The sequence below is a fragment of the Doryrhamphus excisus genome, chromosome 21, assembly GCF_030265055.1.
Source record: "Doryrhamphus excisus isolate RoL2022-K1 chromosome 21, RoL_Dexc_1.0, whole genome shotgun sequence".
NCBI lineage: Eukaryota > Metazoa > Chordata > Actinopteri > Syngnathiformes > Syngnathidae > Doryrhamphus > Doryrhamphus excisus.
Window position 1 is genome coordinate 6,174,370 of NC_080486.1, and position 25,119 is coordinate 6,199,488.

At 39.1% G+C, this 25,119-nt stretch overlaps 1 protein-coding gene across 1 annotated transcript in view; it reads left to right on the forward strand.

Moving 5' to 3' along the window:
• Window positions 1-25,119, forward strand: part of vstm2a (V-set and transmembrane domain containing 2A) — a 77,774-nt gene that overhangs the window by 35,020 nt on the left and 17,635 nt on the right. Inside the window, exons 3-4 of the mRNA XM_058060047.1 lie at window positions 14,894-14,938; window positions 24,301-24,637. Of these exons, the coding sequence (XP_057916030.1) occupies window positions 14,894-14,938; window positions 24,301-24,637 (382 nt within the window). The remainder of the gene's footprint in view (window positions 1-14,893; window positions 14,939-24,300; window positions 24,638-25,119) is intronic.

A 25,119-nucleotide genomic window follows, 5' to 3' on the forward strand; every position in this document is an offset into this window, starting at 1 on the left:
TAAATTATTGACTTGTGGTCTGAATCTGGCACCCTTATCAGAAATGCTTGTGAATTTCATACTATGCATAATATTGGATAACATTTAAAAGTTTGACGTATCTGATGTAATATTTCTAATGCTGGTCACGCTCCGGCTTGACAGCTTTACGGTTCGACCCCAGGATGCAGAGATGAGGACCCAATAGCAGGTAAAAAGGTATTTATTGTTGATACTATACAGCAGACCAACGCACTAGCATGTCCAACAAAAAGAACAACAATGACCCGACAAAGAAAGGAGCGCGCACCTGAACTAAATAGGCATCACAAATAATGAGAAACAGGTGTGGGAGATAATGGAAATCAACTGAAAACAGAACAGAGCAACACAGGAAGTAAATACAAAATAAGGGCATGAACGAGGAAAAAGAGTAAAACTAAGAGAGCTGTCACGAGGGGGTGAAGCCCGATCGTGACATGGTGACCAGAATACTACATATGACTTGTCTTTCAATATTTGTTTTACTAGAACTGGCCAAAGTCAACCAGGAAACAGCAATCATGTATAAAGGTAATTCATTCCAAAATGTTGAAAACCAAAAGCAATTTTTCAAATCGGAGATCCGTTTCCTGACATCCTTGGTTTGAGTAGTATCTGGGATGAGGAGCTACAGTAAATCCTTGGGAAACAAAAGAGTTACAATTGCCTATATTCTCTAGAAAGACAAGATTGTCCATCAGTATGAGGAGGACTTAGAAGACACCCAGAGAGAAACATAACATAATACAGTAAACCTCGGATATATCGGACTCGGATATATCGGAAATTCGCTCACAACGGACAGATAAAAAAGAACCGATTTTTCTGTAATGCATTTCCAATAACAATTCATTGCATATATCAGATTTTTTATAACGGATTTCGCTTATTTCGGACAAAATCTCCAGTCCCGTTCCAATGCATTTCCATTAAATTTCCCTCGCATATATCGGATGGCCGCATCGTGGCGCTCCGATTCGCCGAATCGTGACAGGCCGCTCGCTATACGGCGTCATTTGCAGCGTTGCCTGCGCGTCCAGGTACATTGGAAACATAGTCAAGGAAGTGCCTTTTTATAACGGATAAAATTCTAATTAAGCATATACCGGATATAAATCCGATATATGCGTAAAACGGACATTTTCCGGTATACACATATAATAGATTTCGCTTATATCGGACAAAACCAGTGGGAACAATTGAATCCGATATATCCGAGGTTTACTGTACATTTCACTTGTATTATCATTTATTAAATTAGTACTAATGTATGGTGAATGACATGGTTTTTTTTTTGTTTTTGTTTTTTTTTACCAAAACTCTACAAATGTCTGGTGCGCTGAATGCTGAATCCCAACTGTGCATCCGTCGACATCTGAAAATTGAAGGCCTTTAATTTTATTTGAAGTATATGACAGCTGCACCTAATGCTACAAGTGACATTATGAGATATGCAGGAAGTGTGTGTATGTGTGTGTGTGTGTAGCGACACAGAAAAATGGGGCCCCACAAGGCCTCCTACATCCAGGGATAATGGAGCTGTCACAGTGTTTTGAGTCGGGGTATTGATTCTGCTGTTAATTGCTTTCGGGCCCGCTGGCTGGACAGCAGTCCAAAGATATTAAATGTAATGTATTGTTGCACTCCAACGGTTATAAAACTGATCATACACTGATATGTGCCCACCGACATATTAGATCAATTGGGACCGCCCCCCATGCATCTCACTACATTCAGCTCCCTTCATTGTTCTGATTCAATATGCCGATTTGATTTCTTCTTTCCTATCAGTCCTGCATGCGCTTATTAGACTGATTTCTGAAATACCTAAAATGGGGTCTGTCATTGATTCTGAGTGGGAAGTGAATGCACACCACCTGCACCAAAGTCTGGAGCGTCAATGAAAAAAGTAATTGATGATTTTCAAGCGGGTAGAACACGACGCCGTATGCTGGTACAACTGTTGGCAAAACCTTTGTTCAGATTTCCGCGTTGAGCTTCAAAAGCAGCAATATTTTTACATCCAGGATCTTAGATTATGCTCGCTGTGATCCTTGCTGGGATAACCTCCTGCTGTTATGAACTGAATTTGGGCTGGGAGTAATGTGTAAAATAGTCCCGCATCTAGACAGTGAGGAAATTGCTCATCTCCTTCATTGATATATTATGTTTTTTTTCCTCACCTTTATTTACAAACATCTATCACAACTGTTACACCAGTTCCATCATGAAAGTCTCCTATTTGGGAACACTGGGGCCTTTTTTGTAAAAAACATCAAAAGACAAAGTGGATACGACAAAAGCATTGTGTGGAATGGGGCTACAATCTGTAACTAAGAGATGCTCGCAGAAGTCTCATTTTAGGTTTCTGTTCTGTATTTGATCAGGATATTTGCAATCGAGCAATTTTTCCTGAAGAATGTGTCAAACATGTTTGGAATCATACAGAAAATATGAAAAAATGTCTTCAATTTTGTCATGCTTGAACGATGATGATGCCACCAACTATACTGGTTTGTATAAATAAATGCATTAATATCACATGCTTACAGAAGTATAACCACAGATGTGACATCATTAACTCATCAATCAATAATATTTTAGACAATTTTGACTGACTTTTCAAGGCACACAGAATATTGAAAACACATTATTTACAAATATAACCATTTACTGTTTATGAACTGTTTGTAATTTTCATATTTAGAACTGAATTGTGTGTGTGCACGTGTGCATGCATTAAAATGTAATCTAAATTAACATGCCTGGGTTTTTTCCGGGTACTCCTGTCTCCTCCCACATTCCAAAAACATGCTAGGTTAATTGGCGACTCCAAATTGTCCATAGGTATGAATGTGAGTGTGAATGGTTGTTTGTCTATATGTGCCCTGTGATTGGCTGGCCACCAGTCCAGGGTGTACCCCGCCTCTTGCCCGAAGACAGCTGGGATAGGCTCCAGCAACGTATAAATACATCTTTAGTATTGAACGAGTTAGTGACAACACAATTAATTTACATTTACATACAACACAATGCTTTTACATTTGTCTTTTGGGAGTGAGCATATTTTAAATACTTTTTTACAACATCTAATCCACTCCTCTACGACACCAATTAGTTTTACCTTTTTTTGTTTGTTTACTTTTTCATTATCATTGAACCCTGACAACGGGTTTGTGATTAATGAAATACCTGTGTTGCGATGCCTGCGACACAACCATATAACATTATCAGGGATATAAAAAAAAAATAAACAATGTGAGTGCAGACTGCAGCGGCAGGTGCAAAATTAAAAATGCATGACATCAAATATTCAATTAAGTTTACCGAGCAAAACAAATGTGCAATATGTACAACAACTCACAAATCAAATAAACAACATTGTTGATTATAATTTGGAAGGGCAACAGTGTTCTGATTTTTTGAGTGTTGTTACCACACATCTACCAGTTAAGTTACGTGTATAAATTGGTAGTATTTAGACGGATAGTTCAGTTTTCATTCATTTTACCATGATCTTAAACCTTTCCAAATAACCAACTGAAATACTTTCAGTCAACCAATTGACTGGGACGCAGCAGTAATGTGAAGGCGATACAAAGCAGAGTGGGGGTTCTTGTATGAAGACGATGGGTGGGGAGACAAGCGTTATATGACGAAATTTTGTAGAACGATGATATTTTATTTTTATTTTGATGTTTTCTTACGGTTGTTTTGTTTTTATATTGCTATATTCATGAAATCATGAAAGTGTTTATGCGTTCTGATTTGGAGGTCAAGATGATTTGACCACACAAATCAGTATAGAAAATAGATGGATAGTTGTCATTATAAGAGCATCTATATATTATTTTCTTGTCATACTTGCTGGAAAGTCTAAGAAATCACAACACAGAAGCTTTTTTTTTTTCAACTTTGTATAATTTGGCTAGTTCGTAATCCACCGGTGTCAAGCCAGATTTGGCTTACTCCATATTTCTTTTTTGGAAATAAATGTCAAAAATTTGTTCCATCATTTTTGATTAAAAAATTTTGAGTTGTTTATTTCTTTGGTGGGGTGGTTTGGGTGGAATCACCCTCGTTTCACCAAAATGAGACTAGAGTGAAGAGTGAAAGAGTGAAACCAGTCTTAGAGAATACATGTTTGGATCTTGCATCCTCCTCTCGAACTAGAGCTGTCCTATCTAGTGTTTGAACCCTGCTTGTCTTTAAAACCATTTGTGTTTCACCTTTCAACCACGTTGTCCATGAAATCTAAACTCATGAGAATATAAAACAAACTTCCACTGTGTGTTTCAGTATGAATTTTCTGCAGGTTCTCCAACTCATTCCATCAGATCAAAAACATTACTTCAGGTTAATTGGAGTTCCTGGATTGCCTCCAGGGATGAATATTAAGCTGCATGTGTCAGTCTGTCGCAACCCTTGATATAACCAGAGTCTACCCCCTCTTTTGCAAAGTGTCACATAGGATAACATTCAGCTCACCACAGTATGCACCCATGTGTGAATAGGTGATGTATGCTTGGTTGGATAGATGGAAGGAATGCCTGCCAATTTGAACTTTTTAGTGTCCCAAGCGTGGGGAAGATGGGTCACTTTGATGTCACCACTCTCCACATATGTTTTATAAAATGAAAATAACTGGAAAAAGCAATTTCAGCGGAAATGCAAGTGAAAATGCAAAGCTGAACTGAATTGTACGATTATCCGAGAAATGTGTATCTATTCACTGATTGAGGATTGAACCAGCAAACAGGTTGAGAGATGACCACCCTACGTCTTGAGTCATACCACCGTGCACAGACTTAAGGTCCTTTAAATGTCTTGATTTTTGAAATGCTGATTTTTCAAAGCACACAGTATTATGATCTTGGGCTATGTTCTTCTCAGCTTCTCAATGCTTCCCACCGATTTGAAATATGAGAGAAACTGACAATATTTATTAATTTATCAGTACTGTACAGACTGAACCAAGAAAATGTAACAAAATAGAGGGCATATCAGAATATTCAAGAGTCAAATTGCATGTTGAGTACTATAAATTTGTACATGATGGCAGGTCTGCATTGAAATGAAAGCCTCTCACGCCCGGCCCTGACGATTTCACTTCAATGTGTAACCCTTTTCTGGCTTTAAACTGCATTGAACATGCTCTCTTCCATTGTGGAGTTACATCATCCCTTTTTGTACCGCTCATGAAAAAAAACGTATAAATACATCCTTGGGAGCAAGCATACGGGTTGAAAAAAACATATAAATAGATAGAAAAGACAGATAACAGATGGAAAAAAGACAATGCCATCCATATTTTTAAGAAAATTTTGAGATATGAAGTGGAAAATAACTGGAAAAAGCAATTTCAGTGGAAATGCGAGTGAAAATGCTAAACCTGAACTGAATTGTATGATTATCCTAGAAGACTTAAGGTACTTGAAATGTTTGACAGGCCGGATTGAATAACGTAATGGGCCGCATATGGCCCGCGGGCCGTAGTTCCCCCATGTGAGCAAGCGATGTGAGGCAAACAGACATAAATACCGAGTTAATTTGAAGTAAGACATTGGTGTAATGGTCCAAATATTGACGTAAGTGTAGATTACATGAATCATGATACAAAGCAGGAAAAGGAAAGAGCCTCTCTTTAATTAGAGTGTTGTACTTTTACCCAATTGTCCAATTTAAAAGCTATTCTCTTAGTTGCCTCTGATAAAATTCTTTAATTAACCCTCCTGCAAATACATTTTCTACCAAGCAACGGTTAGTCCATATTCGACTAAGTAAGAGAGCGCTGTTGCTTAGGTCACCTCGAGATCATGAAGTTGTTGACTAATCTTGGCTGAACTGCGACCTCTGTGTCAGGGAATAAAAACACAATTTTACTTTGTATTTTTCAATCAGTTGCAGCCTCCAACTATATATTTCACAATTTTGTATTCTGTTAAAATTCCACCTCTTTGTCCTTATTAGGCATTCCATTTTTAAGGTCTAAATATTCACAGAGTCGATGACTTGAATTGACATTTCACTCAATGTCTCGATTTCAATCAGTATTCTTCTGAAACTGCTTTAACCTCCCCCCCACCCTCATTTCCCGCCATGCCTTTTCACCTTTTTGTACTCCTGGAAATTGATTAGCTAGCCAGGACACAAATTAAGGTGAGCAATCTTTATTGCTTTTCATTGGTTCAGGGTCATTTCATGCTTGTTCATCATGCCCTTTCCAAAGCTCGCCACTTTCCATGCTTTTGATTATTGGCTTTCACTGTTCTTTGTGCAACATGTTGCAGATGGAGACAATAAGGGAGCAGAGTAGATATGGTGCTCATAAATATAAATAATAATGAAATAAATGACCAAAACCTTTTATGCAGGCTATAAAAAACTGTAAAACAGTTTGGGACATATTTTTTTTTTTTTTAGCTCTCATACATTCATATCCTTTCGGAATTCAGACAGGGCTTAAAACTGCACAGGATAATTTCAGTCACCTCAGATGAGCTAAAATGGTTTGCTTTAAAAAAAACAGACAGTGAAAATGTAATTGCTGTAATGGGGTCTTACAGCACTCGTATCCTCTCCTTCAAACATGGGCATATTTACTGATGTGATGTTCTGGCCTTGCTCGCCTTGGACAGATAATTACAAGTTATATTGTCTTTTGTCTCGTACGATAATAAAGCTGCCAGCAGGAGTGAAGTACAAAAAGGCAAGTGCTCTTAAAGAGAGGATATAAGATAAGATAAGATAAGATATCAACAATTTGTTGGGGAATTTTTCCCATTATTTACAGTCCTTATGTGAAACATGAACATGTATTTATTTCCCTTTTCTGTGAATAACGTCAGAAAATTAGTAGGTATAAGCTAGCTAACAATTCACATCATTGGGACACACCTATTTTGACTACAAAGTCCTCTAAAAACAACCTCTAACAGCGTTTTATCATTTTATATACATGCTGTGATCATGCAAGAACAAGTACATTGATGATAAAATGTAACACTTAATTAAGCACCCAAGCATGAGACGTGTGGTCCAGTCTTCAGGCAAAACCGCTGACCGCAAACAAGCATCTTTTTGAGTCTTCATAGCGAAATTGAGAGCTAGGTATCTACTCCACTCTACACTTTACTACTTCGATGTACACAAAAAGCCAATCACGCTCAAATATAGTTAACAAATCGGTCTAAAGTGTATTATTTGGCAAAAACATGCACATTTAAGTGAATGTTGGCCAAAATTAAGCAAAAATACAAATATAAGGCATTCAGATGACGCAATCAAGAATGTCAGATATACTGTAATATTGTACACTGGTCTGTTCACTAGGTGTCAGTAATATTACATTGATGAGAGAATAGCTACTGGGAAGTACACTATTACAGTATACGTATGTATTATATTAGGGAATATGAGTATAAGTTCACTATCAGGTGTTATTTTATGTCATTTTTTTACAATATTCCATTTATAAATAAGGACTCCTACTTTGTAGAAATTCACTCTTCACCGTTGAATGTGGAACCAATTAACCACGATAAACCAGGGATTCTACTCCAGTGTTTATTTAGTCTTCAGGATATTCCAACTGGTTGAACTGGTGATGGCCAATGCTGTGCAGTGACTGATTGATTTCCCATCTTCTCTCAGATTCAAATGTGTTTTTTACTCATAAACAGCCATCTTATTTTCATGTTTTCACCTCTAAATGCAGTATAGTATAGGCATTCAGTTCTATTTACTGATTGAAGAAGCAATATTCTGATGATTATAGTGATGCAGTTATTGTGACTGTTCATTCAAACATTGCAATAAAAGTGTGTTTTTCCGGTGATCAAGTCTGATTCCTTTCTCACCGAACAATTACTGAAACCTACTGACCAATGCAAAATACTACATTCACTATTTGAATTTCCTGTGTTTGTATTTGTATTGGAGTTCACTGTTATGCCATCGTTATGCTTGAAAATGCTTAATTTAGGCAACAAATATGTAACATTTACTTCAATATGCATGTTTTTGGACTAATAATAGGCTCAACTGCGAAATGGCATGAATTATTAATTCACTCAATCCCAGCTTTTTTTCAGCCATTCCTCTTGGTACCAGACATTTTGCAAGATTTTGACTGATTTTTCAAGGCACACGGAGTATTATGATCTCGGGCTATGTTCTTCTCAGCTTCTCAATGCTTCCCAACGATTTGAAATGTAAGATAAACTGATAATATTTATTCATTTATCTGTACTGTACAGACTGAACCAAGAAAATGTAACAAAATGGAGGGCAAACCAGTATATAGTACTATAAATTTGTACACGTTGGCAGGTCTGCATTGAAATGAAAGCCTCCCACGCCCGGCCCATTTCCCTCCAATGTGTGACCTCCTTTGCACAACACTGCGAGATGTGTTTTCTGGCTTAAAACTGCATTGAACATGCTCTCTTCCATTGTGGAGTTGCAGCATCCCTTTTTTGTACCTCTCACGAACAAAAACATCCTTGGGAGCAAGCAGTCGGGTTGAAAAAAAAATGTATAAATCGAAGGAAAAGAAAGATAAAAGATGGAAAAAAGACAATAGCATCCATATCTGAAAGAAAATGTTGAGATATGAAGTGCTCCACTCAATTTGCAAGCCACAATGAACCACTCAACATTTTTGACCAAGGTCCAGAAGTTTTCTCGTCAGACACTACGTGTGCTTGATACTATCGTAAAATGAAATGAACTTCATTCTGTCTCCCAAATAATAAAATATATTTTTGCTTTCAACTCATTCAATCAGAGTCTGGACGTTTTAAAACTGATCAAAGTTGCGCCATCACCTCTTTTTGTCTCGTAAGAGGCTTATAGATAAGTCTTCGGGATCGGGCGTTCGTGTTTATAAAATCCTGCAGGATACAATTTTTGAAAATCCATCAGGTGTCTGCAGGCGCCTAACCCATTGCAGGACTCCATCTTGAATTCTGTAATGGTATTGCATAGGCAGGATGGAATGCTCCGGGCGTGATCTGCTTTATACTGCTGGTCCAAATGCAGAATTGCCAGGATTATGCATGATTACACATTTGACTTGGAAAGTAATATTTAAGTGTCAATATGTGTAGTCACGTCCTACGAGACTTTGAACCATCATGCAGTTCATTCCAAGCCTTGATTTAGTCTTCCCCTAACATTTTACTTGTCAGGGGAACATTTTCCCTTCACTGGATAAAGCAATGGAGCTCTTTCATGTTTTACATGCACAATTGAAGGCTTTACATGTAATTAACATAGCCCTTGTCATAACCCAATGGGCTGTGAAGGGGATTAGTGTTTGCGTGTGAAAGGAACCCATGTCATCTGTGGGATGTAATTAGGGTTAACAACTGTAGTTTAGACCCCAAAACATCTTCACGCAAAAGTCAGCGAGCACTGTAATTAGGAATGTCTTTACAGTTCACTACAACTGTGATTTATGTTCGTTAGAACATCACACTTACTCAAACGCCCATTGTTATGAAAAGGGCTGTGTTTTTTTTTTTTTTGTGCCTGCATTACAAGTTAGGAAAAAGTATATTTGCTGACACGGCAGCGGAATAGAAAACCGCCCTTTATTTACTACTTTTTAAAAAGACCATAGTTTTTACATTACTTTTATTTCACAGAGGGTTTATTCTTACTTTGTTCACAGCCGTCCATAAATGCACCATAATTGTGTTCTCCAAGACAAAGTGAAAGTTACTCCAATGCTGCCACAAATAGACATATTTTCCAGTTCTTGTTACCTCTTCAGTGTTCCCAAATTCTGATGCTGTGTGTGAACGCATAAAAGTGAGTTTTGATGACTTAGTGTGTCTGAGTGCTAATGTTTGTATTTGGTGTCACGTTAATTCCCCACACATCAAACAATGACGTGATAATCTTGTACCAATGTTGCGTTCGGATTCATTAGGTGTACAGTGGTACAGGTGACCCATGGTTTGGTAATGGTAATGGTTTAATTTCATTTGAACATGCATCAGATTACAATTGAATGCATCACATAATCAGTTCACAGTTCCACATGTCCAAAAGGAGAAGGAAGAAGCAAAGCTTATTAAATCCTACCCCTCCATCTGGTACTTTTACAATCAGTAACTAATACATTTGTTCACTTCCTGCTTTCCTAATATAGTCCAAGTTCTTTTTTTTTTGTTTTTGTTTTTGTTTTTTTTTGTCACGTACCGTTTGGGCTACGGTTTTGATCCAGGTCCGGTAGCCTATTTTTATTTATTAAAGAGAGCAACATTTTCTTCCTTTCTGCCTTTTATTTATTTAGTTATGAAGCATGAAAAATGAAATTGCAATCTGACAAATTTCCAAGAAATACAGAGAAATTTCAAATTTTAATCAGTAAAGATACAACTAGATTTTCATGAAATCTAATTATATTGGATTTAGTTATAACAACAAAAAATTGGCAAAAACAAGTCAAATGTTTTGGCAGTACAATGTCATTGATATTGACATAAGAACTTAATTGATTTGGTTATTGTAAAGAACGCCACAGGAATGGTTAGATATCAGTTCCAAACTTTCACGAGCCATTTTTGTCATTATTATCTTTATACAAACAATTGTATCTTTAGTTGCACCAGGCATTAAAATGAACAGGAAACTGTAGAAACAAAGTGGTCTAATAATGTTTTCCATGGCTGCACTTGCTGTGTACAGCACACTGCTTTCACCTTAAGCATTCATCTTTGTTGGTTTACGGAGGTTAAGTGTTCAAAAAACAGGAGCACCGCACCTCAACATCGGGGCCACATAGCTGAGGATATTCTACGAGGTGGAAATAGTTCTCATGCATCGCTGACAGAGACAGGCAAGAGCAAGCTGTTGTTGTTGCCTATACTCTCTGATATATACTATACCAATATTGTCACCAAATTCCTCGTCTTTTGTACCTCTTTTAGGCCAACAGTCGCACACTGTACACTGTACACTGTACGCACACATGTACAGTTTGTGAAATGAGACATTACATTGCGGACAGAGCTTTTCGTCAAGCTGGACACACAAAGTGCAAAATGTATTTAAAAAAAAACAAAAAAAACAACGCGTTTTACCAAATGAAGAAGACATTGATAAATGATACACCATCCCGGTCACTTACTTGTGTCGGATGTTCAGAACTCTAGTGTTTGTGAATGCGCCTCGCTCACGACCAGTGTGATTGATGGATAATGAAATGTTGTGTTGTGTGCAAAAAAATGCGTGCAAGTTGACGTGTTGGACTTGAGCACTGCTGTTGGCATGTTGTGGTCGGCAAATCAGTTTTTAAAAAGCATCAGACGTAATCCTTTGTTCTCACGTTGCATTACTTACAAGTCTTTAATTGCACAATATCAATCACTTGTTGGGGCCCGCTGTGGTGTAGTGGTTAGCTTTCTGGCCTTTGGACCGGACACCTCAGGTTCAAATCTCCACTCGTAAGCACCATTGGTATTCGTCAGGAAGGGAATCCGGAAAATAAAAGGCACTTCAAGCACTTGTTGCAGGTGGTTGAATCTGCATTAATTTAACACCGAATTTAACACTGAGGCACGGATCCCTACTTAGTTTTTCAGTCTGGTTCTGTATAAGGCACTCGTGGTCATGTCACAAGCAACATTAAACTCATGACACAGCAACTTAACACTCAAAAGCTATAACCTCAGAAACACAAAAAGTACCAATATTCATTCATTCATTTTCTACTTATCCTCATGAGGGTTGCAGGGGTGCTGGAGCCTATCCCAGCTGTCTTTGGGCAGGAGTCGGGGTACACCCTGGACTGGTCGCCAGCCAACCACAGGGCACATATAGACAAACAACCATTCACACTCACATTCATACCGATGGACAACTTGGAGTCACCAATTAACCTAGCATGTTTTTGGAATGTGGGAGGAAACCGGAGTACCCGGAGAAAACCCACATATGCACGGGGAGAACATGCAAACTCCGCACAGAAATACCCGAGGGTGGAATCGAGATCGGGTCTCCTAGCTGTGTGGCCTGCGTGCTAACCACTCGCGACGTACCAATATGAATTTAGCAAATTATAATGTTTTCCTATAATTCATTTTGTTTGGAAAAAACATTTCATCAGAGGAGCATAGACAGCATAGAAATTGGTGGAAGGTGCCTCAGTCCACCAGAGGGAGCCCAGAGGGAAGCTGACATCACCGCAGCATCCCAATGATTGCATTGTTCAGACACAATGCCTTATGGGAAAACTTTAAAGGTTTTTTTTTTTCTTTTAAAGTAAAAACACACTGGGACAAGTTTATATATTTATGAAGTATACCTTAGAAGTGTTCAGCTGCTGTGTGTTTTATGTATTGTTGTTAGTAAAGTGTTTTTTGAAAGATGAGACAGTGAGTCAGTCTGTTTTGTTGTAACATCTAATTACCTGTGGTTTGCAATAGGTTGACGAGCCCGTTCCGAGTGCACTGATAGCTCGTAATTGGCTCCTGCCAAAGAAAGAACTATCATTTCCTCACTGACTCGCAAACGGCACAGTATTTAAATAATTAGTAGTAGTTCTGAACTAAAGGAGATGGCAAGATTAGAATTTAGCCATAAATCAGTCACACTGCTGTATAATACACAAGGTGATTTTTTATTTTTATTTTTTTTAAGTAGCGGAAGGTACAGCACTTCACATAGAAATTGTGTTATGAAAGATTTCCAGTCATGCAGCATCCTCATGTTTTGGCAAGTAGAACCAGTGAAAATCTCTCATATTAGCGTTCATCAGGTGACAAATATATGCTGCAGAGCTAGCCAATAAAACCGCTGTGAAGTTTGTAAAAGGGGATCCCGAAATTAATGACATGAAACCAGCAGTTAATTCTGCCTTATCATTGCAGACGGCTCTTCAGCACAACAGAGTATGTCAGGTCCATCTGCAAGATCAAGATGTAAGAGTCACGCATACATGTGGACAGAGACAGCAACGGGTCCAGCAGTAATTCTGCTCATTAATCACCTGTCTGCAGAGTATCCTCCAGAGAAAAGCACTGGTTTCTCCATGCTAATTAGATCTCTTGAAGGAGTGCTCTCTGCAGGAAATGCTCATAAGTAGCCATCTTATCCTTCTATTGCCCTTCTCTTTTTATCTCAGTTATGGAAGCCATTAGCTTGTCCTCATGTCCTCCTCCCAAGCTTGTTCTGCCTCCTCGTTTGCTTTTTCATAGCTCGGAAGACATCCATTTGGTATCCAGTGTCACACAAATAGGAAATTGTAGCCTCTAAAATCAATGTTGAGTCAATGATATGGGCCTATGGCTGGAAGGTGCTATATTTATGCTTTTGTATGTGGTGTTTTCCACCTTCCTTCTATTTTACTATGTCATAATCTATAATGGTAGAAATGCTTTTACTGCAGAAACCAACAGGGGTGGGTTGTTGTTTTTTTGGTCTAGAAGTTTCTTATGGCCTAAGATCCTGCTTTGAAGCAGTTCTTTTGATGTTTCTGCAGTGTGTATATTGCGCTTGTCTTAAATCTGTTGGAGTAATTTGACTGAAATGACATATTTCCATATAGAAAGGTCTATATCAGGGGTGTCAAACTCCTTTTCTCTGTGGGCTGTATCACAATTATGGTTGCCCCTGGAACCTGGAAACCATATGAATGTATCAACTCATGGCATTACACATTTGATTATTAGAATTTCTATTTTGTTTGTATTGTTTTACCAACAAACTTACATTGAAACTGGAAGTCAAGGTGCCATACAGTTGTTTATGAATCATTTTAAATGGAGTTTGACAATAAAAAACACGAAATTTCAACTGCAACAAAAAACATTATTGTGATATCAAAATGCTAAGGATGCGGTCAATTCTGATACCAATTATCCAGGATTGAAAATGTGAATTACAAATTTTATTAAGAATAAATAATTTTCCTGACTAAAAGCACTCATTATAAACAAAGGGGAAAATTCAGGACAATTCCAAGGTCCCTGGACTGCCAGGGGGCCCAAAAAATCTGGTTAGTGGCCGAACTAGCGGAGCATCCTTCAAAAAATACAGTGCCCTTGCAACCGGAAAACATTACACATTTGATTATTAGAATTTCTATTTTGTTTTGTATTGTTTTACCAACAAACGTACATTGAAACTGGAAGTCAAGGTGCCATACGGTTGTTTATGAATCATTTTAAATTGAGTTTGACAATAAAAAATATGAAATATCAACTGCAACCAAAAAGATTATTCTGATATCAAAATGTTACAGATACGGTCAATTCTGATACCGATCATCCAGGACTGAAAATGTCAGTTACAGATACTATTCACATAGCGTAATTATCCATTTATCAATTGATTGTAATGAATTACTAATTTTATTAAGAATTACAGATTTTCTTTTCCTCTTTATCCGGTACCCTGACCAAAAGCACTCATTATAAACAAAGAGGAAAATTCAGGACAATTCCAAGGTCTCTGGACTGCCAGGGGGCCCAAAAAATCTGGTTAGTGGCCGAACTAGCGGAGCATCCCGTCTTTGCAACCGTAAAAGAGCAAATGAAGCTGCTATCAGTGGGTTTTAGTTGTAGAGGAATTATACTTTCAACATTGAAGTGCTTTCAAGTGAACAAATAAACACACAAAAACAAGCAACATGACAACACTGAAGTAGATGGTCAACGCAGTAACACCATGAGGTATAATTTGTGGACATGGGCTCATGCATCAGGCTAATTGCCAATTGCGTCCACCTGCCTCATTGCTCCGCCCCCAGACAACACTGTCTGCAAAACAAAGCATAAACAGGAAAAGGAGGCAGACACACAGCATGGCTGTCATGCACAGCACGACAATAACTGATAATTTGTCTTTCTGTTTTTTCCAGATGGAGATAACGCCAGAGCCCGATGATGAGGGGACAAAAATAAGTGTAAGTCCATTTCATGTCAAGATTATAATTTCTTTCAGAGTGGCAATTGACAGAAAGTTGGAGAGTAATTTAGAAACACTTGGCGTTAAATGGTTGTGAAATTTTTATCACCATTTTACTAGCCATAAATGTATTTGTTTTTATGGCTAAGATGGGATAACTGCTTTTTCAAGAAGCAGTGCAGTTCATTTAGTCGTGTTGTGGCATGGCTTTGACGCTACTGTGGTAAGCTGAGGTTGCGTAGGCAGGATGGTTACATGTCAGCTAACAGAACGCCATGACATGATACCAGCACAACAGTGTAAAGTGCCAATTAATAGAGCACAGACGAATGCAATGCAGTTAACTAAAGGCAGTGTTTTGTTGCTGGCATGTAGTTATTAGAAGCAGAATGTTGTTTCGGGAAAGGCACATTGTGTTCTGCCATTGGCATTGTTGCTGAGAATTAACAGTTCTCTGGTGACCAAACAACGGATTGATGCCTGCTTCCTGCACCACTATAGTTTGTACTGCAACAGACAGTACAAATAATTGGTAGTATTTGGTGTATTTTGGTGTGGCCAACATGCTAACCACGAGGCCACCGTGCTGCCAATTATTAATGATTTTTATAATAACTATATATATTTTTTCATTTAATGAAAAGGCTCAACAATATTAGACAAAGTAGTAAACAATGTTGTGTTCATTCATTCATTTTCTACCGCTTTTCCTCACGAGGGTTGCGGGGGGTGCTGGAGCCTATCCCAGCTGTCTTTGGGCGAGAGGCGGGGTACACCCTGGACTGGTCGCCAGCCAATCACAGGGCACATATAGACAAACAACCATTCACACTCACATTCATACCTATGGACAATTTGGAGTCGCCAATTAACCTAGCATGTTTTTGGAATGTGGGAGGAAACCGGAGTACCCGGAGAAAACCCACGCATGCACGGGGAGAACATGCAAACTCCACACAGAGCTGGCCGAGGGTGGGATTGAACCCTGGTCTCCTAGCTGTGAGGTCTGCGTGCTAACCACTCGGCCGCTGTGCCGCCCCCAATGTTGTGTTATTTGTGCAAATTTGAACCACATGATGTTCCCTAATCGGAAACAAATACCATACCAGCAGGTGCCATGTACTTGAATGTACTGACATTTCAGTTAACATTTGGCATGGATGAATGGGATGACTCCACCATCGGGGAACTGTAAAACATGCAGCAATAGCGTTAATGGCACAACTTTGCTGAGACCAATAAACCTGGGAAGCAGCTTGTGTGACGGCGTTCCAATGACTCCAGTCCTGAGGTGAAGCGCCCAATTTACCAAGAGCATACACCCAATGAGGTAGAATGGTAGAGAATCAAAGTGGATAGAAATTGTCAACCAAATGTAATGTAATATATATTGAAAATAATTCTTCTTGTAATGAAAAAAAAACAGATTTAATATTCAGCAAATCACCTCGAGGCACCGCCCTGAAATGGGCAGGGCTCGACAATAACGATGTACCGATGGCCCGGGGCAAGTTAAAACAAAGTAAATCCAATCATTAATATTCCCGTCGGGCATGCTAAAGTGCACTTTAGCATGCCGTACTGCCAAGAGTTTTTTTTAAAGCGGTTCTTGTTGGGTGTTGGTAAAACACGGACTGCGTAATTCCGGTGGTAATTTGCAAAGCAATCCTTGCAAATCTTGAAATGGACCAATCAGAATCGTTTATTTAGACCGCGGTCCGTAATCCACAATCCGCGTTTTACCCACACCCGTTCTTGTTCGCGATCAACCAATCAGCGATCGTTTTACTAGGAAAACATCTATCATGGCGTCCCTGCCAACATCGTCTAATTCTTCAACAACTTCTGAAGGAAAACACCAAAAAGTGATGAACCAGTGCCTCCTAAACAAGTATTTTATTAGCGGCAGAAAATCTAATGATGGCACAGGTGAGTGAATCACATTGCTGTGACAATTTGAAGTGGTCACAATGAAACACCACCGATTAGATCCAATACCAAGTGCTGATTTTGCACAAGATACAAAATCTAGCGGTTCAATTTCTCTGTGGATTTTTCTCACCTTTGCTTCACAAATTATTGTTTGACCATTGAGCATTTTTTTCTGGATTAAAAACACTTTACTAGTACACAAATGTGTCTATTCAATAATGTTTCATTGTGGTGCACAACTTATAAATATCACTGCTTACTACGACTACCATGTGTAAGGTAGCATGTCTGAAAATTTGTGGAGATTATGTTAAATACATTTCCACAAATTTTCAGACATTCCTCCAAATACAATGCATCAGTACTATTATCTGATGAATTATCAGCATATATTGATATATGATATCATTATGGCACTTTTCATTTTACATGGGGCAAGTTCGGGCAAGTAGTTCTCACCTTAAGGATTCCCCATGGGCAAGTCATTTTTGTTTTTAACGTAGAGCCCTGAATGGGGACTATTCAATTCACCGATTTGTTATATGGTTTCATAAACTTGGAACCTATTGTCCTTTTTCCACTTTTCTGACCTGTAAATATAGATGGAATGTTTTATTTTTGTGTTAAACGATGGCAAAGGTGCAGATAATGAGGTTTTCACATGTGGAAGTGAGCCCTGAAAGAATTTTGGCATGGCTCAAAATGCTCGGTTTCCGAGGGCGTTGCAAAACCATTCTTTTCTGATGTCACAGAGAGGCAATCTTCCTTATGGACATCGCTGTTGACCAGACACTCTCTACCCCCCCCCCCCCCCCACACACACACACACTCTGTTTACAAGGCAAGCTCAGGCTTACGAGGCTTACGTGGAACCAGCAGTGCCTCTGACAAAGTGTGTGCGACAATGTGTGCTCCTCCTCGAGCAGGCGAAGTGGATGCAGTGACATCCCATCCCGGTTCTCCTGAGCTCCACGACACCAGTGGTGGTTCAGACAAAATGTGTGTGACAATGAGTTCCCCTCCTCGGGCAGGCAAGGTTGGAAGAGCACCAGCGGTGCCAGAAGGCTCTAGACAGTAGCTCCTAAACACTTTTCAATTAGCTCTCCAAAGACTTTATTTATTTATTATCAACTCTTATACCCACTAAAATTAAAGATTGTTTGGAGTTACCAGTGACCACCAGTGGAGTGCTTATGGCTGGAGGTGGGTGTGTGTGGAATAAATTAAATCAGACCATTTTGGCGGGAAACACAAATTGTAGGAAATGCGACTGGAATAGGTGCAGATTCTGGCAGATCTAAAAAAAATTCTGTACGGGTCATTGTGTGTAGCTGCTCTATAGGAGTCCACAGGTCAATACAAAGTGTTGAAAAATGTGCATAATAGGTCCCCTTTAACAACATATCATTTTGATAACCCTTTGGAGTCCAGGATAAATTTTAGCGTTTTACGTACTTTTGTGGGGTGGCACGGCGGTCGAGTGGTTAGACCTCACAGCTAGGAGACCAGGGTTCAATTCCACCCTCGGCCATCTCTGTGTGGAGTTTGCATGTTCTCCCCATGCGTGGGTTTTCTCCGGGTACTCTGGTTTCCTCCCACATTCCAAAAACATGCTAGGTTAATTAGCGACTCCAAATTGTCCATAGGTATGAATGTGAGTGTGAATGGTTGTTTGTCTATATGTGCCCTGTGATTGGCTGGCGACCAGTCCAGGGTGTACCCCGTCTCTCGCCCAAAGACAGCTGGGATAGGCCCCAGCACTTCCGCGACCCCTCGTGAAGAAAAGCGGTAGAAAATGAATGAATGAATGAACATACTTTTGTGCTTACCCCTTTATCTCGTGACTGTGCAGTTATTTTATGTTACATTTTAACAGAGTGGACATTATCAACCCAAACCCCCAAACTATAGGGAAAAGCCAGACCTTTCAAAGTCATGATGTGTATCTGTGTGTCAGTTGACCTTTGGAACCGAACTTCGGTTCATGCTTTGATTGACTGATGACAACCTTTGTCACGTTCGCTTTGCTTGTTTACTTTTGCTTTGAAAGCTTTGTGCCGAAAGCGCTTGACAATGATGACATCATGGTGAACATTGTTGATCATAAATCTAATTTTACCTGACCAATTTTCCACATCTGAAGACTTAGCGGTAGTTTGAAGCCACAATCAAGCACATTCAAGTTAGTTTTATTTTACAGAATTTTCCATGCCTGCAACATCACCCATTGCCATTTTGATCTTGATCAGAACAGTCCTCTGAGATGTCTTCCCGCTAAAAAAAAGATTAAGCCTCAACATTATTTACCACACGACCCAGCATGCATCAGCTCCAGAGTCCACCAACATCTATGTGCAAAGAGAGTCCTATTACATAAACTTACTGTACAGAATATCAGTCAATGGCTGTGTGATGTGCAAGGATGAATTTGTAAGGCTTACCAGAATCTTATCCCTACACTAATTCCTCGCTAGGCAATGAGCCATAATATATCTCAAATGGTCAGAGCACATAGAGTCCCCGTCTTGCATGTGTCAATGTTCTGGAGTTAAGCAGGCATAACCTACTTGCATTAGTGCCTCAGCAGAAGGTGGGGCAGGCCGTGGAAGTTTAGATTCACCAGTTAGTGCTATATTTTTGCTATATTTTTGACAAAAGAATTTGAATCTTGAATTGCACTGATATGGTGCCTTCCCTAACATAAAAATCCATTATTCAATGCCACCACAACACTGCACCCCACACTCAACAATGACATGGCACTTTTTAAGAAAGCTGCATTTTTTTATTTTACCCAACATCCACAGTCCTCGTGTGGGACATGAACACACGTCTTTCTCTTTTCTGTGTGTTTTAAAGATGTAAAAAAAAAAAACAATAAACAAAGAGGCAGCTCATTACTGCATGTAATTGGATAGGCCTAATATATACAGTATGCACAGGTACATTCATGATAAGTAATACTTGTTACATACAGTACAGTATTTTATGCAGTATTTTATCATATTTTGGTACTTTTAACTCATTCAGTCCCAGCCATTATTCAGTAGAAAATAGGTAAGTTTCAGGAAAATATAAAAAATAATGAAAAAAGGGAGAAAAACAGTTTTTTTTTTTTTAAAATATACATTTCAAGTTCGACACACATTGTCTGCTTTTGTGACAGCTGTGACACATTACATGCAAATTGAGCGTTCTTGCTGCTTTTTTGAGTTGTTTTTTAGAAGGCTTCTGATTTTTATCTGTTTGTATATCTTTAGAACTCACAGAAAAGATAAATACATATGTGGTTATGTCTCACATAAGGATTGTGGATGATGGGCAAAATTTCAAAAAGAATGCAGAGACATTTGCTGCATGTGGCCACCAAACTGCTAATGGTAAACCTGAAACTTTCTTGCAGGTTAAGAAAGCCAGTTTGTTTAATCCTTTAACTCAGGGTCCATTACACAAAAAGGCAATCAGCAAGGCAAACAAACCAAAATGCCTGAGGCTAAGTCCCAATCACCACAGGATGAATCACGGCGGGCAAGAAGACTCAAGATGAATGTTAGAAGTAAAAAAAAAAAAAAAAAAACAACAAAAAAAAACCAACTTGCAACTTGCGATCTCAAGAGATAATAGGAGGCAAAACAGTGTTTCACTGACAGGAAGAGGAAAGCAGAAGTCAAATTAAAGCGGAGAGGGATAGTTCCAATTTCCCTAGAGGAAAAACCTACCTATGTCTCTCTTCTATTGTTAATTCCCTTTTTTCTTGCCGTTTTTGTAGCAACAAATTCATTTCTTCAATATAATGCTGTTCAGGGCTGCACGGCGGACAAGTGGTTAGCGCGCAGGCCACACAGCTAGGAGACCCAAGTTGGATTCCATCCTCTGACATCTCTGTGTGGAGTTTGTTGTTCTCCCCGTGCATGCGTGGGGAGTCCGGCTTCCTCCCACATTCCAAAAACATGCATGCTGGGTTCATTGGCAACTCCAAATTGTCCATAGGTATGAATGTGAGTGTGAATGGTTGTTTGTCTATATGTGCCCTGTGATTGGCTGGCGCCCAGTCCAGGGTGTACCCCGACTGCAACCCTCGTGAGGATAAGCAGTAGAAAATGAATGAATGAATTATGCTGTTCGACTGATGTTCATGAGGGTATAGTACCACAATGGGTTCTGAACACTATTTTTATGCAGACAGAGGAGGTAGTAAGTACTTCAGAAATCGGAACACCTATAGGAATTAGTATCACCAACTGCCAAGGTTTTAATCAACAGAACAGCTTAAAATTGTTGACTCATTTTTTGGTCCCTGAAACAGGCCTTTTTGTGTAATTCAGAAATACACATTATTTTTCACTCTTGGGTAACCTTACTTTTTTTTAACATCTGGCACTTTACGACTTTACCTTTGACTTGAATGTCAATAGACAACTTGAAAAATTGGGGTATTCTAAAATTTGTATTTGTATTTGTAATTTCCATGTATTTACTGTATCTATTTACTGGAAAAGACAGGAAGCAGAACTAGAGGTAGCAGAGATGCGGATGCCGAGGTTCACATTGGGAGTGACCAGGATGGATAGGATCAGGAACGAGTACATCAGAGGGACATTACATGTTAGAGGCCTTGGAGATAAAGTCAGAGAGGCCAGACTGAGATGGTTGGGACATGTCCAGAGGAGAGATTATATATATATATATATATATATATATATATATAGGTAGAAGGATGTTGCATTTAGAGCTGCCAGGTAGGAGGCGTAGTTGGTTTGAGAGAGACAGATGCAGAAGACAGGGTTGGATGGAGGAGATTGATTTGCTGTGGCGAAGCCAAAAGAGAAGGAATAAAAATATTTAAATTTCTATATACCAGGCCCCCTGTTTCCTGGCCCCAAAGATGAGGTGCAGTGCACTTGATTTTGAACACTTCACCTGAGTAAATGAACAAATATGAAAGCAGAGTGCTCATTTAATATGTTCAATTAATACAAATATTTTGTTTTGCACTATTCTGTGTTATTTTATGTATTCATTTGCTGCTTTTTTGAGCCCAAGTAATATAACTGTGTTCTATTGCAGATGCAAATTTGACCGACAAATAAACTCTGTCTCAATCTAAAACGTGGTTTACGGATGCCAAGAATTTGGTGTGTAGTGTTTGGGAACCAGAAGTGTGGTTGAAATACCGATACCAACACACGGCAGGAAGGAATCAAAGTCATGTCAAACCAATGAAATACTCAGGAAGTGGGATCAACATGGCACAACCGGAAAACAGAAATGATGACGGAAGTGAAGACAAATCAAAATAAAGTATTTACAGTACGTTAATGGTGGGACGCCATTGGATGGTGAATCTATGGTGTGTATATACTGTAGACAAACATTTCCGTCTTGTGGAGAATTAACTGCAGGAGTTACTTTCATGCACAGTCGGAGCGTGTGGGGACCGGGCGGTGTAATGATGCGATGAGGACAATCCCTCATGGCAGTCTGATGCCGAGGTGAAGGAAAGGAGAAAAGACAGGAAATGGGCATCTTCAGCTTTTGTTAACACAAATGAGATGACACAAAATGACAGGTGAAGGGAGTATATTCAAGAAAACAGAATAACATTTGTTGTACGAATAGTGCAGTGAAAATGTACATGTACTTTAAAATAATAACCTTGAATAATAACCATCATAATGTTTTCTCTAAAACAAACTGGGAATTTGTGTTGTACTTCTCATTGGTGTGAGAATCACAGAAACCCAAGGCTGTTGTTGTAGTTATAGTTATTTTTGGTTCTTACCCTTGAACAGAGGATTTTAATCTTGTCCTCAATGCCCTATTGGAGGTTGTAATTTACCTTTGCTGCCTCAAAATGATTTCCCATTTCCCTGGGGAATTGTCACTTTGACCATGGTCTTTCACAATCCTGAAAGCATTCAAGAAAAGCACGGTATGTGGTCCTTAATCACCAGGGGAAGTGAGACGGCCATGAGAGCGCCGTCATTTTTTTTTCTTTTAAATCTGACAGTCCATCTCCATCCTTCAAACAAGAAAGTAAAAAAAAATGTAAGCTGTAATGTAATCCAACCATCTTTAATAGTGAACAGAATGGAAAATACACAATGGAAATCCACATGGTTTTGAATTTCAATGAGATTTAGTGAAATAGCTAACCTATTAACCGTTCTTCTCGCCAACATTCATTCAACGGATTCGGTGTTCTATGCATCTGTGCAGGAAATACTATACAGTAGCAGTATAAGTACCTCAAGATGTCTTTCATGCACGCCGCGAAGACACAATAGCAGCTGATTTCTTGATGCCTTCCTCCTGAGAAGCTAATCAGCAATACAGAGGCAGGGTATTATTTGCATCAAAGGGCCTCCATTCATTCATCCGTTTCTTACTAACTAACAACCTTTTTTTCTAGTAAAGACGACTGTGTCACACAGTCCTCCAAAGAATGGACATATTGGAGGCTAAATATAGTCAAATGTCTACAGTATGTGCAGGAGATACGGTATTCCGTGTATAGGTACAGATGTACAGTACTGTACATGAATATCAGGTGTCACCAACCCGTCAATCGCAATCAACCAGTCAATCTTTTCAATTGTTCGGTCAATCACTGTTGTAATTGTCCTAATTATACATATACGTTATATTTAGTGGAAGCACTGTTCAGGGCGGACTTTTTTATGCAGGGCAGCTACGGTTCCTTCTTCGGACCAATGGCACACTTAAGCCGTCCAGCTGCTGTTGGTGATAAAATATACCAGACCAGGTCTCATGTTACAGTAAGATACACAACAATACAGTAGTTACTCGCCCATCGTGCGGTTAAGGAGTGAACCAAAACACTAAAATAGGGATGTTCCTATCAGAAGCACCAATCTAAAGCTTTTTAAAGCGCCACCCTGGTGAGACATTTCTGGACATCCAGACTACATGCCACTTCAACTGGCTCCTTTTTTCATGTACTGCATGCGTTTGAAAAATTACATTCCTACTGAGCATCTTTCAAAAGCAGAATCTTTGGTGTTTGAAGTATTTTTTTCCCTTTTTTGTGTGTGTAACGATTGTATATTGACATTCTTTGTGGAACTCTAAGCATTGGTTATCGAAGATGAAATTCTAAGTATAGTTCAAATCAGATTTTTTTAAAAATCAAAGCATAAGAAGGTTTTCTTTTTCTTCTTTTCTATCCCCTCTTGCTCCGGTCTGGTCGCCCAAACAACAAAACATAAAATAAAGTCAAATAATAATCTATATACTGTAACAGGGAAGGTGTAGCTTCCAGTTTTTCCCGTCTATTTAGCATGTAAGGACATTTAGAACAATAACAACATCCGCCCCAATGGTTGTACAGGACAAAAAAAGATTCCTGAACTGGACCTTGTGATGGCAATTTTATGACACTGTGGTCTCTTGTTATTCTTCTTACAGACAGTTAAAGTCCAGGGCAACGACATCTCCCACAAGCTACAAATCTCCAGAGTCAGCAAGAGTGATGAGGGTTTGTACGAGTGCCGCGTGACACAAGCTAACTACGGGGAGATTGTGGATTACAAAGCCCAAGCTTGGTTGAGGGTTAACGCCACCGCCAGACCACGACGTCCACTGCAGCCTCCCAAGAAGAGCTCTCCATTACACCTGACGGACAAGAAGCCAAGAAAGTCCACCTCGTCTTTGGGCCAAGACAACATGAGTTCAGACCAAAGGGTGGATTCTTCGTCTACTTCTCACACATCATCGAATACAGCCAAACACAACACCAGCTCAGGTACTGTATATAAATACAACCATTCATGATTAGTTATTGTACACATTGTAGACATCTGAATATGAATGTACATGAAAAATAATTCATACATAAAGGTAAACTAAGGCTTGAAGTATTTTTATTACAGTATTTTTTTGGTCCCATTATTACTGACAATCCCATCTTTCATTAACTGAACACAAACAACCGGAACAATCAAATATTGTTCACAAATCGTTCTAAATCTGTCTTAGGGACTTCTCCTGTGCTGAGATAATCCACCATTATTGCACAGGTATGCCATACGCTGGCCACAATAAAAGGCCACTCAAATGTGCACATGGTCAAAAACCAGTTAGTATCTGGCATGACCACCACTTGTAGGATATTGGCTGGAACTGTAAGGATTTTGGTAAGTGTATCTCTCTGAGGTTCAGGACTGATAATTAAACATCAGGACTGAGTTGAGCTGTAAAATCTGCTTAAAAAATTGTCTAAACTAC